Source organism: Lithobates pipiens, unplaced genomic scaffold (assembly GCF_037356315.1).
Source record: "Lithobates pipiens isolate NorthernLeopardFrog02 unplaced genomic scaffold, aLitPip1_a1.2 Scaffold_13, whole genome shotgun sequence".
Lineage (NCBI taxonomy): Eukaryota > Metazoa > Chordata > Amphibia > Anura > Ranidae > Lithobates > Lithobates pipiens.
Window position 1 is genome coordinate 340,003,305 of NW_027507718.1, and position 18,384 is coordinate 340,021,688.

Sequence of the window (18,384 nt, forward strand, 5' to 3'; positions counted from 1 at the left end):
AGTGGTTTTGCACAGGGCAGCCCGGATCCTCCTCGTCTCAGGTCCTTGGCTGGAGCACCTGGCCCCTCCCTCCTGTTGAGTGTCCCCACAGCAAGCAGCTTCCTATGGGGGCACCCGAGCCAAGCTTCAGCTCCATGTGTCCGAATGGACACACGTCTAGGCCCCGTCCCATCTCTCCTCATTAGCTGACTGAGTTTGATTGATAGCAGCAGGGGAAGGGGTTGGAAATGTTCTAGTTATTGCTTATGCCCATACGCTATACTTGTATTTCTGTGCGTAGCTCTGAGCACAGCCATTCAAGTCTATAGAGGGGGGAGAGAGATTAGAAATGGCAGGATTTACTTTGCACTGGCTCAGATGCCTACTGCTATATTCTGGCAGGTACACTGCAACATAATTCATTTTTAATGGCACCCGCGCTGTAAAATCGCACGATGACGCAGGGTGGAACACACAACACGTTTACGCTCCTGCAGCCTCTCTCTGATCCCCCTTCTAATTGTGACAGCAGGCAGGGGATCTTCTCCCCATACCCGCTATCACAATTTGAAAAGAATGTGGCCGTGCTGGGCCCCAGCCACCTGGCTGCATCATTTATTCTCAGAGTTCTATAAATTAATGAACTACAAGTACTGACAGCCTTAGCGGCTGACAACTTGTAGTTCTCAACGAACTACCAGGGAGCTGGTGAGCGCTCTAGGTAGTTCATTGATTTTTCCTGTCATTCAGTAACTGCCTGCCGTTTCGAAGTATGGGCAGACAGCTACTCAGGCAGTCTGCAGGAGCCTAAGCCCTTGTACACATGGTCGGAGATTCGGACAACCAAATCTGTCGGATTTTGTCCGACGGATCTTGTCCAAAACTGTTGCATACACACGGTCGGACAAAGTTGTCGGAAAATCTGATCTTTCAGAACGTGATGACGTAATTTTGTTACGATGGGACTACGTTCAGGCTAGTAGCCAATAGCTTTGATGTAGGAATTTGATCTGAGCATGCGTGGCACTTTGTCCGATTGGAATTCTCTACACATGATCGGAGTATGTCGGAGCATTTTGTCGGAAAATATTTCCGGCAAGTTGGAAAATTTGGTCCGACGGAAACAGTCCGATGCAGACCACACACAGTCTGAATATCCGACAAAACGCTCCAATCGGACACATTCCGTCTGAATCTCCGATCGCGTGTACAAGGGCTTAGCGTGCACCCGCAATCAGTAAAAAAATAAAAAAATAAATAAATGCAAATTTTTTTTTTTACCTGCAAAAAGATGCAAATATATTCGTTTTTTATAAAGGTGAACATATCCTTTAAGCTTTCAATAGCTGTCTTGTGAACTATGAAAATTATATTTTTCTACAACGCTTACAGATACAGAGGTCAGAGAAGCCTTGCTTATATATAAAATTTTAGAAAAAGAAGTGGCTTAATTCACTTGTTTGACCAAAGGATATATGATGAAGATGCACAAACATTCACTGATCAACAGACATCAAAGAAGAAACCTTGACATAGTCTGTATAGCCTGAAAGGGCCCCAGATATCCATAGCATTGTAACAAATCTACACCCCAGATACCCCCAGCACTGTTACCTCCCCATAAACCCTATTACCCCTCTACATACCAGATACCATCAGTACTATGACCTCCCATCCAGATAACCCTAGCACTGTTACCCTATGCATCCTATAAACCACACAGCACAGTGACCCCTCTACAGCCTTGATCCTTCAAGCACTGGGACCTCACCAGACCCCAGGTACCTTCAACACTGTGACCCCTCTACAACCCAGATACCTTCCGCAACACAGAGGAACACTTAAAATAACTTTCCAATCGCAGGGAACCCCTGGTAAAAATGACTATATCAACAACTTATGATACATTAAGTGTGATGGTCAGTGGAAAGAATACTCCTTACACTTGTGATCATTGGAAAGAATTCCAACCTCACAGATGGTAAAAAGGAACAATGGTGTCAGTGAGAACTTATCAGAGAGGTAGAAATGTCTCATTGCTCAGGGAACTCATAGCAATTGTTGGAAGAACCCTAGTTGAGAAAAATCTGTTCTATACCCATATCTTTGCCACTCTTTCCTGGTATAAAATCCAGAAACCCTCCAACACTGTTACCTGATCTGTAAAATACCATTGTTTCTGTTGTCCTCCCTCAATTTAACCCCCCCCCCCCCAGTATAGATAGTTATGCAACCCCATCCAGAACACTGGACTCCCCTCTAAACTGATGTCAAGCAGTACAAAGAGGGAGCATAAAAGCATGACAGAAGACTAGCCCTCCAGCAGGAGCGAACACACCCCCAGACACATATCTGGGGCCGGGGACATCCCAAGCCCAGGCCATCAAGCAGCTGCCTAGACAATAAGACTGGGGAGTGGGATGGGGCGGAGTCTGCACCAGCCAGTATGCTGGGGTAAGTTTGCTTACATATCACATACCCCAGCATACCTGCTGGCACAGACCCTGCCTCTGTCACCCCCCCACTTCCCTCCCTATTATTGTCTGCACAGCTGCTCACAGGTCCAGAGAGCATAAACATACCCCACCATATGTGAGAGGCTATATGCAGGGAAGACGGGGGGGGGGGGGCTGGTGGGGGCAACTGTACACAATAATGAAAGGGCCGGATTCCGGGACACAACCCGAGACACAAAAGCAGGACCGATGACTAAAAATTGGCACTGTCCCTGCAAATTGGGGACTGTTAGTCAGTATGGAAACATTGCATACAAAGTATGTCCCACCACGTTAAACAAAGTTATGTTTTTTGTGGTTGAACTGGATGGACTTGTGTCTTTTTTCAACCTGACTAACTATGTAACTAACTATGTAACTATGTTATTTAAATATGTAAATGGTCAGCGCATGTAACACTGAGTGTCCTTATTCCATTTTGCATACCGTACAAAAAGGTTAGCACAGTGATTGATGAAGCATGGCATAGTCAGGTTTTACAAAATGTGAAGTCTGTAGATATCACGCCATGAGAATTCTTGTTTTGCTACCCTGATTATTCAGTGTATACATTAAAGAACATATTTCATAGCATGACCTACCATATAGTGAAATCATTACTGCCGTAGGCATACTTCTAGTGAAATGTAGATACCTAATCAACTTCTAATTTCAGTAACATTCATTTAGCATTGTCCTCGGCTAAACCTCAGAAACTCTCTCTCTTTCTCCCCTTGTATGCAAAACTGCCGCTGGACAGAAGACACGTCGGAATTTCAATGTAGCTTTTAAAATGCTGGATATCACTGCATGATTAAATGCTCAGGAATAGTAGACACAGTACATTAAGTTAATTCATCACAAGAGGAGCGTTGAGAGTGTTTATACACATGTACAATGCGGATTGATGGATTCCCACTCTATATCACTCTGTGCAGGAGCAGACAAGGTCACCAAAACACTGATGCATGAGCACATTTATTCTCATTAAGCTGCTGATATTTATAGAGAAAAATTATATATCAGCCTTCCTGAAAATTAAACTATAATAATTAGCATCTGGCCATCTGCAGATCTCCTTACCAATTAAAAAGGACTTTTAAAGGCGTCCTAGCCTAAATACTAGACCATGCATCCTACATATGATTAACATAATTAGGATAGCTTGCAACATAAGTGAACTGCCTCCTAAAAATAGATTCCTTAGCTCAGTGTTTCTCAACTCCAGTCCTCAAGGCGTATAAACAGGTCATGTTTTCAGGATTTCCCTCAGATGAAACGGCCGTGGTAATTACTAAGGCCCCTTTCACACTAACGTCCCGTTCAGGCCCGCCTGTCAGTTTTTCAGGCGGACCTGAACGGGTGCTCCATAGAGCTCTATGGAGCGTCGGATGTCAGCGGTGACATGTCCGCTGACATCCGACCCGCTCCGATCCGAAAAAGTGTGACGGAGGAAAAAGCTATTTTTCCATCCGTCTGCGGATCGGATCGGATGACGACGGGCACTGCGGTCCGTCGTCATCCGATCTCCCATAGGGGAGAGCGGCGCTGTGACAGGTCCGTCCCTGCGCAGTGTGCAGAGACGGAGCTGTCATCTCCCTGCTCAGCGGGGATCGGCGGAGTGATCCCCGCTGAGCAAACGGACATCCACGGGGCGGATCAGAACTGATCCGCCCCGTGTGAAAGGACCCTAAGGCAGTGAAACTGATTAAATCACCTGTGCAAAATAAAGGAAAGCCTGAAAATGTGACTTGATGAGGCGCCTTGAGGACTGGAGTTGAGAAACACTGCTTTAACTTAACTCATTTTTGTGTGTGCACATCAATGTCAGATAATATTTGTATGCTACTTTTCAGAATACATTTAAACTTGTTGAAAACATGCCTACTCGTGTATTTGTAAATCAATAACCCCAAAGATGTTTAGAAAAAGATAAAGGTGTGCACAGGAAATGAAGGTCAGTGGCACATGCAGTCACAATCTGACTTCCATCAGGCCTTGTGTAAACAGTTATAAAAATTGCTCCACACACTTCAGTATGCAAATTAAATGCTCATCAAGCTAGCTTTAAATACTGCCATGCACTTCAATTTCTCAAGGCCAATTAGAGGTAAACTACATAGGAGACATGACTTTAAGTGATTCTAAAGCCATAAAGTGTCATTAAAATCTTATTTTTTTTTCCCATTTAAAAATAACAAACATGTTATACTTACCTGCTCTGTGCAGTGGTTATGTACAGAGCAGCCCAGATCTTCCTCTTTTTTGGGTCCCTCACTCCTGCCGAGTACCCTCACAGCAAGCAGTTTGCTATGGAGGCACCTAAGTCAAGCCTCTGTGTGTCCATACAGACATGGACCCACGGCTAGGCCTCCCCATGCCTACACCCTCTCTCTCCTCATTGGTTCACCGACTTTGACTGACAGAAACAGGAGCCAATGGCTTCCTGCTGATGTCTCAGCCATTAAGGAGGTGAGTTCCAGATAGCCGAGACTCTCGTGCAACATCCAGGTGGGCTCAGGGTAAGTATTAGGGGGGCTTAGGGGGCCCACGGAAGGTTTTTTTTATCTTAATGCTTAGAAAGCATAAAAAGCCTACTGACTTTAGAACCACTTTAAACTCTCATTACATGCTATATAACAGAGTGTGTACACTCACAAAGCCACTAAAGTATTTGATTTGTGTAGAGTGAAATATACCTGGTTTATCCCTCCCATTTTGTGTGTCTCCGCTGTAGGCTGAGATTGTGTAGCCCAGCTGATGTTCTCTATGGAGCATGCTCAATTTCAGTTCCCTTCTGAGCCCCTAATTTCCTCCTTTTTTTGTATCTGCGCAGCCCACGTAACTATAGAGTCACACATGTGGGCATACACACAATGGTAAATGACACTCTGCTTCCTCCTCCATCTATTGATAAATACTATGGGGGAGGGATTGATTACATTCACTAAGAAACTCACAAAAATGCGTAGTTTTAATATAAATCAATATTAAATATGAAAAATGTAACTGCTAATACCTGTAAAATAAAAAAGGAGCATTGGATGCAGATGCCATCTGAACAAAATGAAAGCTAGTGACAGTCCTCTCTGACTACACCATCCGAATGCAGATTTAATAGGAGCTGTAAAACTGTTTGAGATTGATATTTACAATCATATTTGAATTGCTCATCTGAAACTTTTTTTTTCAGTCATATGACTGGCACAGGGCCAATCATGGCTGGCCAGACACAGACTCACACTGTAGAGAGCATACATCAGAAGAGTAATAGAAGCTCCTCCTAAAGATCTTTCCCTGCAGATGCCAAAGAACAGGGGGAGCTCATGTGACCACATAACAGTGCTGCAGCAATCAGGTTTTAAAAAACAAACAAAATACAGTGCCATGATATGTAAAAATTATGTGAACGAATTATGGCAATTACCAATTCTCGGTTTAGTATAACTTTAAAGTTTAACTAAACCCACAATGGTAAAATCAGTCTGTAGATGCAGTAAAGCATGCTTGTTATACTCACTGTGGAACCTAGGGGGTTAATCCTCTGCATTGTGTAAAAAAGCTGTTTGATCCTAGGGGAGAGTTTTTTTCCCCCTTGTTTTCTTGTGAGAGGGCATGTGATCAGCACAGGGCCAATCAGCACTGTCCAGACAGAGGGTCGGGGGGTCCTGCATCCTGATAGGACAATCATAGGAGAATGCAAACTCCTCCTGCAAGCTTTAACCAGACACTGATAGAAGTCACAAAACTACTCTAACTACTGATAAGAAAAGCTATTTAGCAGTTTATATTTACTAAACCTGTGTACTGTGGGAGACCAAATATAGTGAATGCAGGGTCCTGGGTTTAGTAGAAACACACCAGATAGGTCAAGGATAATGTTGCGGAGAAGTTTAAATTAAGGTTAGGTTATCAAAATTAGAGATGCTTCAATCCAGTGTGCAGACAGAGGTGTCCCACATGAATGTACACTCACCCTTATGAATTGACCACCTAGAGTGGTCACTTGTGCTTTGTGAGGATATGGATCCCCTAGATGATTAATCCAGATCAGCTGTGTTTAAGATGGTCCTCCATAGATAGGAAGAAAGAATGACAGAGGGGGGCTCACAGTACAGAACCATTATTTATTTAAAATAAGGATGTGGTAAAAAAAATGGGATAAACTCACATTTTCTGGTGCCTATGCTTGGCTCCCGGTGTGATCAGCATGTATTTTTAATCAGGGGTATCCGGCCAGTGGCCGTCAGGATGCCGCTAAGTTACGGTGAGGCTCGTTTTCCTGTGATCGTATATCCGGGCAGATGTGTGGCCCAGATGACACGATCAAGCCTCAATGCGTTTCAGTCAGTAGGAACGGCCGTCATCTGAAAGCTCTAAAAAACACACATCCGCCCGGAAATATTCAACTCAATATGAACCAAGGTTGCAGATGTTAATGTTTGCTTCGGTATTGCATTGTGTTGGCAAAAATAACGCAGGTGCATTTTGTCATGCTGACAGCCTATTCAAAATAAACACACAAAATGCATGCAAAAAATGTGAATTGGCCCCAACTGTTTCACTAAAGCAATCTTCAAATTACACTCCTCGAATGCATTGGCTAGCAGCACACTTGAGTAGAACCAAATGCTATATGCCAGAACGTCCAACATTAGCTTTCTTAAAGTAGACATTTCATTTGTCGGTAAGGACTAATTGGAAGTTGTATACAAGATCTCTACTTCTATCTAATAAGACACTAAAAAACTTCACCCTCTACCAGAAATATCACCACTACTATTTAACAGAGCTTAGTGCCAATTTAGACAGCCAATGAAGCCAGCTGTTCAGCCTGGGTTGCAGAACAAATGATTTGAGAGTACTGTAACACAAATTACCAGAAATATTTGTTTACACATTTTGACCTGACAGGTTCAATATAAAATATGCTTAAAAAGAACCTGTGAGCATTCTAATTTTGAAGTCACTATTAACACGTGACAAAAATGCAGGATTCAAAGCCATCATCTTGATTCTGGCTTCCCTACATAGTCTGTCACTGAGTTACACCAAATAGAACAGGTGTTAAGACTTGTCAGACATCATTTACTGTTAATTTTTCAAGGTAAGAGATTAACTAAGATCAGGGCGACACCTCAAGATTCAGTTCTAATATTACTATCCTCATGCGTTCACTTTAGATCTTCTCCAACAACTAATGTAAGCTTAAGTATTCTTAAAAGTTAACTGTGTAGGGCAACCAATATTTAATGTGAACCTTGTATCAGTAAACTGTATTCTCCTTGTATCACCGGCACCATATACTTACATTCCTTTTTCTTCCGTTACTCCATTCGGCCATGGGGGGGTTAGAGAAAACAGCCCTATGTATGGTAAAATAGTATTCCTAGTTAGAGCTTACATAAGGGCTGGCGGTCTCCTTGCCTCCAATGCTAGGCCAAGTACTAAACTCCACTATATCTGTAAGTAATGTATATTAAAATTGATCGCATACAAACCGAGTGGTGGGAAAACAAAAGAAAGTGATTATAAACCTTTTAAATCCCCAAAAGCAGGCACTTAAAAAGGTGTCTGCAATATTTCTACTATACAGTGGGGATCGAAAGTTTGGCCACCCCAGGTAAAAATCTGTATTAATGTGCATAACGAAGCCAAGGAAAGATGGAAAAATCTCCAAATGACATAAAATTACAGATTAGACATTCTTATAATATGTCAAAAAAAAGTTAGATTTTATTTCCATCATTTACACTTTCAAAATTACAGAAAACAAAAAAATAGCCTCTGCAAAAGTTTGGGCACCCTGCAGAATTTATAGCATGCACTGCCCCCTTTTTCAAAGTTGCCAGTGTCATGGATTGTTCTCAATCATCGTCTGGGAAGACCAGGTGATGTCAATCTCAAAGGTTTTAAATGGCCAGACTCATCTGACCTTGCCCCAACAATCAGCACCATGGGTTTTTCTAAGCAGTTGTCTAGAAAACTGAAACTGAAAATAGTTGACGCTCACAAAGCTGGAGAAGGCTATAAGAAGATAGCAAAGCGTTTTCAGATGTCAATATCCTCTGTTCGGAGTGTAATTAAGAAATGGCAGTCATCAGGAACAGTGGAAGTTAAAGCAAGATCTGGAAGACCAAGAAAAATATCAGACAGAACAGCTCGCAGGATTGTGAGAAAAGCAATTCACAACCCTCGTTTGACTGCACAATCCCTCCAGAAAGATCTGGCAGACACTGGAGTTGTGGTACCCAATTCCACTATAAAGAGATACTTGTACAAATATGGTCTTCATGGAAGAGTCATCAGAAGAAAACCTCTTCTACGTCCTCACCACAAAAATCTGCGTTTGAACTTTGCAAGTGAACATATAGACAAGCCTGAGGCATTTTGGAAACAAATTCTGTGGACCGATGAGGTTAAAATAGAACTTTTTGGCCAGAATGAGCAAAGGTACATTTGGAGAAGAAAGGGCACAGAATTTAATAAAAAGAACCTCTGTCCAACTGTTAAGCATGGGGGTGGATCAATCATGCTTTGGGGTTGTATTGCAGCCAGTGGCACAGGGAACATTTCACGAGTAGAAGGAAAAATGGATTCAATAAAATTTCAGCAAATTTTGGATGGTAACTTGATGCCATCTGTGAAAAGCTGAAGTTAAAGAGAGGATGGCTTCTACAAATGGATAATGATCCTAAACACACCTCAAAATCCACGGGGGATTACATCAAGAGGCGTAAACTGAAGGTTTTGCCATGGCCTTCACAATCTCCTGACCTCAACATTATTGAAAATCTATGGATAGACCTTAAAAGAGCAGTGCGTGACAGACAGCCCAGAAATCTCAAAGAACTGGAACACTTTTGTAAGGAAGAATGGGCAAAGATACCTCAAACAAGAATTGAAAGACTCTGGCTGGCTACAAAAAGCATTTACAAGCTGTGATACTTGCCAAAGGGGCCAGTACAAGATATTAACTCTGCAGGGTGCCCAAACTTTTGCAGACGCCATTTTTTTGTTTTCTGTCATTTTGAAAGTGTACATGATGGAAATAAAATGTAACTTTTTTTTTTTACATATTATAAGAATGTCTAATCTGTAATTTGATGCCATTTGGAGATTTTTCCATCTTTCCTTGGCTTCGTTATGCACATTAATACACATTTTTACCTGGGGTGCCCAAACTTTCGATCCCCACTGTATATGCAGCTGAAGCACTGCTACTGCCACCTGATCACCCACCTAAAAGATAGCATATTGGTCCCTGTTTCGTTCAGTGGGCAGTAAGGCCACCAAACATGACCCATTCAAGAGAAGGGGACCGCGCTGCAAATTCCCCATTCAGCTGTAAAAAAAAAAAAACGGCAGAACTTGGAGCTAAAGTTCAGAGCTGTGCACCAGACCTAGGTTTGAAGGCTCTCCACATGTACAGAAGTTGTTTCTACACAGTGCTAGAGTTATTTGGAGGAGTTTTTTGAGTGAATATTTAGATAGTTGCCATGCCAGATTAACTTTATTGTCCAGTAGTAAATTTTGTGGAAATCTACTGCTTATTAATGGCCAATGCTAATTTGTATGCATTTCCAAGCCTATAGCAATTTCATATAACAAAGGAAAGGGTCTGTCACACTTTGATATACCACCAAAAACAGTACAGCAGCTAATGGAGTATCAGTGCAGAATTACACTTGTAAATGCTTCCAAATACAAATGAATCTGGGCTTCTCTCTGGGGGATAGAGAAACAATTAACCTGAGCCAGAGCAGTTAAGCAACCATGCTGTCTATTAAACACATGATCAGCCTCTTCTAAGTCTTAACAAATTATCTATTTGACTTTGACTGGACACTGTCAGTTTTTTACTGGGACACTGTGAGGTAGTGTTATGAATATGGATTAACTCTGCAATGTATAATTTAATCTTCAGAATATGTTTAACTCCAGATCAAAGTCATTATGAAATGTCTGCATTATTTAATTTCCTGAAAATTACACACATTACAATATGTTCTACAGTTATATTTGTGTGCATAGTCGCCAAACGTATTTAGTGGGTGATTTTACTGGAACAACGATGCATTTTTTATCGCAAAATGTCACCAAAAAGCCCAATTAAACAGGCCAATTTTAGAAGGCAAGCATATCTAAAGCTATAAATCACAATGCATGATGTAACAAGGGTTTAGTGTCACCCAGGATTCTCACCCATGCAGTTAGAGGGGCTCCAAGATGGGTATCGTTAGACTAAAACGGGCCTTTCAGTTTTCACCAGCATTAGCAAATCCAGGTATGGATCTTGGAGGTTTTGTGGAGTGATGGGTAGGATGAAGCCTCCATATGGGTCCATATTTTAATGGTGATCAGTACCTGCTGTTTGAGCAGATGTGTATAGGCCCTATAGTTTAGTTTATAGTTTAATATAGTTCAGTGCTCAGAGGTGTGATGCATGAAGCAGGTATCTGTGCTCTGCCCTGCGGCCCCCCCACCCCAAAGCACCTTGTCCCCATGTTGATGAGGACAAGGGGCGAGGGCTTATCGGAATCCGGGAGCCCCCTTTAATGAGTGGGCACCCGGATCCCAGGCCCCCACCCTATGTGAATGAGTATGGGGTACATCGTACCCCTACCCATTCACCTGGGGGGAAATAAGTGTCAATAAAAAAACACACTAGGCAGGTTTTTAAAGTAATTTATTAGGCAGCTCCGGGGGTCTCTTCCGACTTCTCCATTCTCTCCGGCCTCTTCTACCGGTGTCCGGTTCTTCTCCTGCTCTCTGGCCTCTTCTCCAGGTCTCCGGTTCGTCTCCCGCTCTCAGTTTCTTCCGCCGGGCTCCTCCGTTATCTTCTGCTCTTTTGCTGCTCTTTTGCTAGCAGTAGCCTGGTCTTCTCCGTCGTCTTGATCCCTCTTCTCTTCTTCCAACGTTGACACGATGCTCTCTCCCATTGTAACGCTGTGTGCGAGGTGCGCAACGACTTATATAGGCATGGGGCGTGGTCACCGATGATGTCACCCGGTGACCCTGCCCCTTATGTCACAGTCCCACCATGCCCGGGACTGTGAACGAAGTGGCGGGTCACAGGGTGACATTACCCGGTGACCACGCCTCATGCCTAAATAAGTCGCTGCGTGCCTCTTACACGGCATTACAGCAAGGGAAGTGAAAATGGTGATGTCTACTGCACTGGTTGGTCATTATTCATTTAATTGCTGGGACTGCACATGCAGACATTAAACACACTGACTGTAAAACTAGTTGTGACAATTGATGCCATGCAGTTGGAGAGATCCCATTTCGGAAACCCACAATGGACTATGTAGCGAGAGACTTGTCTCTATGCAATGCAATGTGTAGTGGGGAGACTAGAGTTAACAATGAGTTTATCAATGAGATGCTTGCTGCCCATGTGGATGCATGTGTGTCATGTAGATGCTAAATTAAATGTGGTGGGGGTGACCACTAAGAAAAATGTGTCTCTCTTAGCAACAGTGTCAATTACCCTTAGACAACTATGGTGCCACCATGCTGGGCAAGAGTGTCTCCTGAAAAAATGGTGTCAATTATCTTATTGAACAGCCACAGGCTCACAGCAACAAGCTTGCATTACGGCAGTCTGTCAGTAAATGGAAATGTGTTTAATGCAGAGGCACTGGTTCAATGTGTTGAAAATACTCATGGGTTATATGCTAAGCTACAAGGTCATAATTTGGAAAATGTGGTAATTCAACTTTCTTTATCAAAATATGTGATGTACCAAACAATGTCCCTGGCAAGGTTGTGGACCAGCTCAGGGTTGATAATTCTGGAAGGATTTTAGCAGATATGTCTCATAGCAAAAGTTCTATGGTAGAAAAGCACAAGGCTATTGAGACATTTGAGGACAATGTTTCCTCTAGTTCTGAGGCGGTCAGATTCAGCAAATGACTTAACCATTGCAGGGTTTAATCTATGATGAAGCACTAGAATGGCTGGAACGTGTAAAGGGTCTGGGAAGGTAGTTGAAAAACAACAATCTTAATCCTATGGGTAATAAGGACTCTGAAGAGCTGAAAGCACCAAGTTAAGATCCCACAGAATCACCAGAGGATGTCTTGGGGGAACAATACGAGTGACCCCTGTACAAAGGCCTTTGCCAAGGAGTGAGGGTAAGCTGAGAAAGGTTTGTCCCACCCAGAAACGGCCACAAAGGGTTCATCAGCAGGTGGAGAACTTCCAAGTTCTACTTTCCGTTTGGACAGTTTGGGGCCATGGATTACTGGAACAAACTTTTTCCACCTCAATCCCAAAGAGCAGGTGCAGAAGAATCTTCAAAGAATGTAAAGGCATATATCAGGGAAAACTGACCCCATTGAGTCACCAGAGCATTCATTGCGAAGGCCATTAATTCTCTTGCCTGGGACACATCTTTGCAGCTTGTGGTTGAACACTGACGTCAAAAGATCTATGTCTGGTCTCTTCCACCATCAACACATGTCCGGAAAAACCTCCAAGTGTTGGGACCACTCTCTCAAATCCAGATGATGATGGCTGAGGAAGTCAGCCATTCAATTTTCTACAACAAGGATGTGTGCAACAGTCAAGGCCAGAAAGTGCCTTTCTTCCAATTGCAGAAGAGATCCACTTCCCTTTGAGCTTTTCAGCTTCTGGTCCTGCCCAGGTGGTTGATGTAGACCACTGCATGGGATTGTAAATGTGCTGAAACAGGAACATTGACCCCCAGGGAAAGAATTGCTGGATGGCAACCTGAAGGGACCTTGCCCACTGAGAGGTAAATGGCAAACTGAATATCTTGTGTGAACAAGTGTGTAGCGCTAGACATTACTGAAACCTGGGAATGATTCCAGGAAGGTGAATATGCACTCCTAAACAGTAAATTAATAAAAATGGAAGTGCAAGCTTGTGCATAAAAAGGAAAAACAAATATAGGCAATAAGAGTAATCTTAGTGACACATTAACGTACAACTGGAGCAAAATAAATGCATACAAGTGAAATACTGACTAAAGCGCACATATACCTGGTGGTGTTGAAAACACACAGACAGATAGTATTCAATCCACGTTGAAAATATCAAAAAGAATCACAATATAAAAAATAAAAAAAGTGATAAGTCCACAGGGATGAGAGATTAAAAAAATGACACAATGTGACAAAATGGTCAGTTCACAAAGATAAAGTGTCGACAAGTGATAACGATGTGATGGTAAGTTCATATGCATAGGACATCAAAGTAAAATCACAATAGGATCTTAGCTGAAATGTCAATGCATTTGCAAATGCTGGTAATCAGACATTCAAAACATTCTACAACACCAAGGGTTGTGCCTCCCCTGTCTAGGGGTAGGAGGGATTTGGTACACTTACCACGAGTTGTGGATTCACATGCCAGCGGTGGTGACTCATACCAGCATGGATGCAAGCATGGGTCGCAAATGGCAATCTTCCCAGAGGGCTTCAATGAAGACACACTCCAATTGAATAGCATAAAGTGGGGAAGAGAAGACTGAAACTCCAGCTTGTAATCTTGATAGATTGACAAACTGAAACAAAAAAATCTGGCATGCCAAGACCAGATGGTCACAAAGTTGACACCCCCCAACTTGAAGAACTGGGAGCACCCAGTCATTGTGCAGAAGGCTTGGGGCCAGGCTTCACTGCCTTGGATAGGATGTCCAAGATTAGTAACAGAACATTTTGTCATATTTGGGCTGATGTTCTCACTACAGAGACATCTGCCCTCAAAGAGGATCCACTCTGGTTGTTTCTTGATCGTTGCTTCTGCTGAACAGTATTTGAACTACAATAGTCTGTCCTTCTGGATCAATAGGAGACTCACTCTTGACATCTGACACAGGGTATCACCCAGTCAGTCAACATGAGTTTAAGGTGATTGGGAGGATATCCAAGTGTTGAAAGACATCGGGGTCAGCAGCTATGGCTCGTGGGCCATACTCTTGATCCACACTGCAAGTGTCTGACACAATGTCATAAAGGAAACCACTGGTTGCATTTCTAGGCCAACTCGGGTGAATTAGACATTGAAAAGAACCTCAAGCCTTTGGAGGCTTGGAAATGGTTGAGGCAGGAAATGGTGGGATCACCAGTGTCCAATCCCCTGAAGTATCTGCTTATAGCTTAGTCATTTCTGAATCTGCCTGTACTGTGTCCTGTACTGGTTTTTGGTGGAATTTCATACTGTGAGATAACGACATTTGAACTGCACAATAGTTTTAAAATACAAATAAGATGCACATTAAAATGGAAAGGTAATTATTCATGGCTAATATTTAACTAGAAAAAAACATGTCTAACTTTTTTTGTGATAGATTTTATCTCTGGTGCTTTAGGTTGTTATACCAGTTTTAGGTATTTAGAAGGATGATTTTTTTGCTAAGAAAATATTAGTTAGCTTTTATGTAATCTTAAATTTTTCAGCGATTGAGTTTTAACAGCAATTCATGTCACTGAAAAGGTTGCAAGTGTTATGCCCTGTACACACGACCGGACTCTACGGCAGTAAAGGTCCGATTGGAATCATTCTGCCAGACATTCCACTCTTCTGATCATGTGTGGGCTTCATCGGACTGTTTCTTTCTAAAATTCGGACGGACCTAGAAATAGAACATGTTTCAAATCTTTCTGCTGGAACCAGTTCCTATTCCTATCGAGAAAACCACTCGTCTGTATGCTGTTCCGATGGACCAAAAACGATGCAAGGGCAGCTATTGGCTACTGGCTAATTGAACTTCCTTTTTCTAGTCCCGTCGTAGGTCATCTCATTCTAAACGATCAGACTTTGGTGTTATCATGTGTAGGCAAGTCCGTTTTGGCAGAACTCCGTCGGAAATCTGTTGAAAAATCCTTTGGCGTTCAGTCCGACGAGAAGTCCGCTCATGTGTACGTGGCATTAGTTGCTTTTCATTCAACTATAGGCTTAGCCACAAACTGCTAGGCTTAACTACAAATTCCTTATAAGGAGCAATTTGTAGTAGTGCACACTAAGCCAGTGCTGTAGTTTAACTTGTAGCAGTTACAAATCACTTCCTAGCAAAAAATCACCAGCGACTCTAGATTAAATTGCTAGATAAAACTCATTGTTAATCACCAGCCTTTGCGATTTGTAGCAGCGACCCATCTTGCAAGTACATTGACTGTCATGCTAACATTATAGACAGAACAAGGACAGTGAAAAGAAATTCCAGCTTCTCCGACTTTCATTTGCTGCATGCTTGTTTTGGGTCTTCAACCTGAACCAAGATGCTTTAACAGTACGTAGTCACAGGCTCAGTACAAACTCTTTGCTTACAAATAGTAATGATGCTACAGAAGGGAAGCAGGCAAAAGCTGAAAGGCTTTCAACATGGCTTAAAACACAGGTTGCTTCTCATTATCTTACCTAGAGGACATGGACACCTGGACACGCAAACCCTCCATTTCCCCACTACAGCATGTCCCAGCATTATCTTTTTCTTTTACTTTGATGCTCTAGTGCAGGGGTCTCCAAACAATGGCCCTCAAGTTGTTCAGAAACTACAATTCCCATCATGCCTAGTCAGGTCTCTGAATGTCAGTTTTAAAATGCCTCATGGGACTTTTAGTTCGGAAACAGCTGCTGGGCTGTTACTCTACATAAAGATGGCCTAGAATATAAGATATGCCAAGACCCTGAAACTGCACAGCACAGAGGTTTAACAGGACATGTTCCACTCAGAACATGTCACCAAAGAAGTTGAGTGCACATGCTCAGCGCCATATCCAGAAGTCTTTGGAAAATAGACGTATAAGTGCTGCCAGCATTGCTGCAGAGGTTGAAGGGGTGGGGGGGGTCAGCCTGTCAGTGCTCAGACAATATGCTGCACACTGGTCCATGGTCTGCATGGCTGTTGTCCCAGAAGGAAGCCTCTTCTAAAGATGATGCACAAGAAAGTGGCACAGTTTGCTGAAGACAAGCAGTCTAAGGACATGGATTACTGGAACCATGTCCTGTGGTCTGATGAGACCAAGATAAACTTAATTGGTTCAGATGGTGTCAAGCGTGTGTGGCAGCAACTAGGTGAGGAGTACAAAGACGATTGTGTCTTGCCTACAGTCAAGCATGGTGGTGGGAGTGTCCAGATCTGGGGCTACATGAGTGCTGCCGGCACTGGGGGAGCTACAGTTCATTGAGGGAACCATGAATGCTAATGTGTACTGTGACATACTGAAGCAGAGCATGAGCACCTCCCTCCGGAGACTGGGCCACAGGGGCAGTATTCCAACATGATAACGACCCCAATCACACCTCCAAGACGACCCTTGCTAAAGAAGCTAAAGGTGATGGACTGGCCAAGCATGTCTCCAGACCCAAACCCTTTTGAGCATCTGTGAGGCATCCTTAATCAGAAGGTGGAGGAGCGCAACATCTGCAACATCCACCAGCTTGGTGATGTCTTCATGAAGGAGTGGAAGAGGACTCCAGTGGCAACCTGGGAAGCTCTGGTGAACTCCATGCCCAAGAGGGTTAAGGCAGTGCTGGAAAATAATGGTGGCCACACAAAGTATTGACACTTTGGGACCAAATTGGACATTTTCACTTAGGGGTGTACTCACTTTCATTGCCAGTGGTATAGACATTAATGGCTGTGTGTTGCGTTATTTTGAGGGGACAGCAAATTTACACCATTATGCAAGCTGTACACTCACTAATTTACATTGTAGAAAAGTGTCATTTCTTCAGTGTTATCACATGAAACGATAGAATAAAATATTTACAAAAACGTGAGGGGTGTACTCACTTTTGTCAGATAGTGTGTGTGTGTGTGTGTGTGTGTGTGTGTGTGTGTGTTTTTCTTCGCCCTGATATTCACTTAAAGAGAATCTATTTTTTGCATACCTGGCAGTGTTTTCAAAGCAATGAGGCTAGGCACCTTGCTTTTAAATAGTGACTTGCAGACAGTCCCTCAGACTGTCTCCAGTGCTCAATATGGAGAAGGAGAAAGACTACCAGGGCACAGGTCTCCACTTGCTCAGCAGACTGAGCACTACATTATTCTTTCTGGTAAGAGACAAACACACTCGTGTGATATACAGGGTCTCAAAGAAATTATTTTTTCAATATATCAACAAAACAACATAGCTTTACTTAGCATACAAAGAAATACTTACGGGCAAGTCAGCATAGAAGTAGTGCTTTCGATCAAAAAGAGATTTCTTGTTTATAGTGCAGTTCAGCGCTAGGCCAGTCATCACCGCTGCTTCAATGCATCTCTTGTTGAGTGTCTGAGATAAACACAAACATACAAATGAAATCTGTGCAAGATGTATGTTACTCTAACTAAAGGAAAGTGTGGAGCAGATTTAGCGGTAATGCAGTGTTTGATGTGGGAGTCACGTCCTGAGAATAAAGACACCAAGAATTCCTTTAGGGAGCGTAAAGCCAGTCAGACTTTAGATCACAAAGCTACCTTTATAATCAATGGGCCAGTTACTGAGACAAATGAAATTCTGCAGATCATCTAGGAAGAAATGATTCTTTGCTATTGCTTTACTAATCATAGTGTGTGCTAATTTTTTTTTTTTCTTTACTAGTGTTATTTTATAGATTTAGACAAAATGTGTAATGTGTAGATAAAAAACTAAAAGGTTGATTTTCTAATTCCAGTTAAAAAAAAAAGTCTAAACTCCCAACAATCTGCAAACAATAACTAACTTGACCTGTTCAATATATTAGGCAAGGTAAAAAAAAACCTAACCTAGAAAAAGTAGGTAGATAGGGACTTCGGGTTCTTCTCCAACTTTGATTTAAATACTTGTTCCAGGCCAGTGACTCATAAGAGAGTCAGTAATAGTGATGGGCTGGGGAGTGTTCGGATCGAACCTGCCAGGAAGCCGTCACTGCACACCACCAATCATAGGCAGTGAGGCATTTCCCAACC

The 18,384-nt window shown here is 42.6% G+C and overlaps 1 protein-coding gene across 1 annotated transcript in view; it reads right to left on the minus strand.

Annotated features, from left to right (window-relative positions):
* Positions 1-18,384, minus strand: part of GATB (glutamyl-tRNA amidotransferase subunit B) — a 189,252-nt gene that overhangs the window by 150,900 nt on the left and 19,968 nt on the right. Inside the window, exon 3 of the mRNA XM_077477034.1 lies at positions 17,615-17,728. Within this exon, the coding sequence (XP_077333160.1) occupies positions 17,615-17,728 (114 nt within the window). The remainder of the gene's footprint in view (positions 1-17,614; positions 17,729-18,384) is intronic.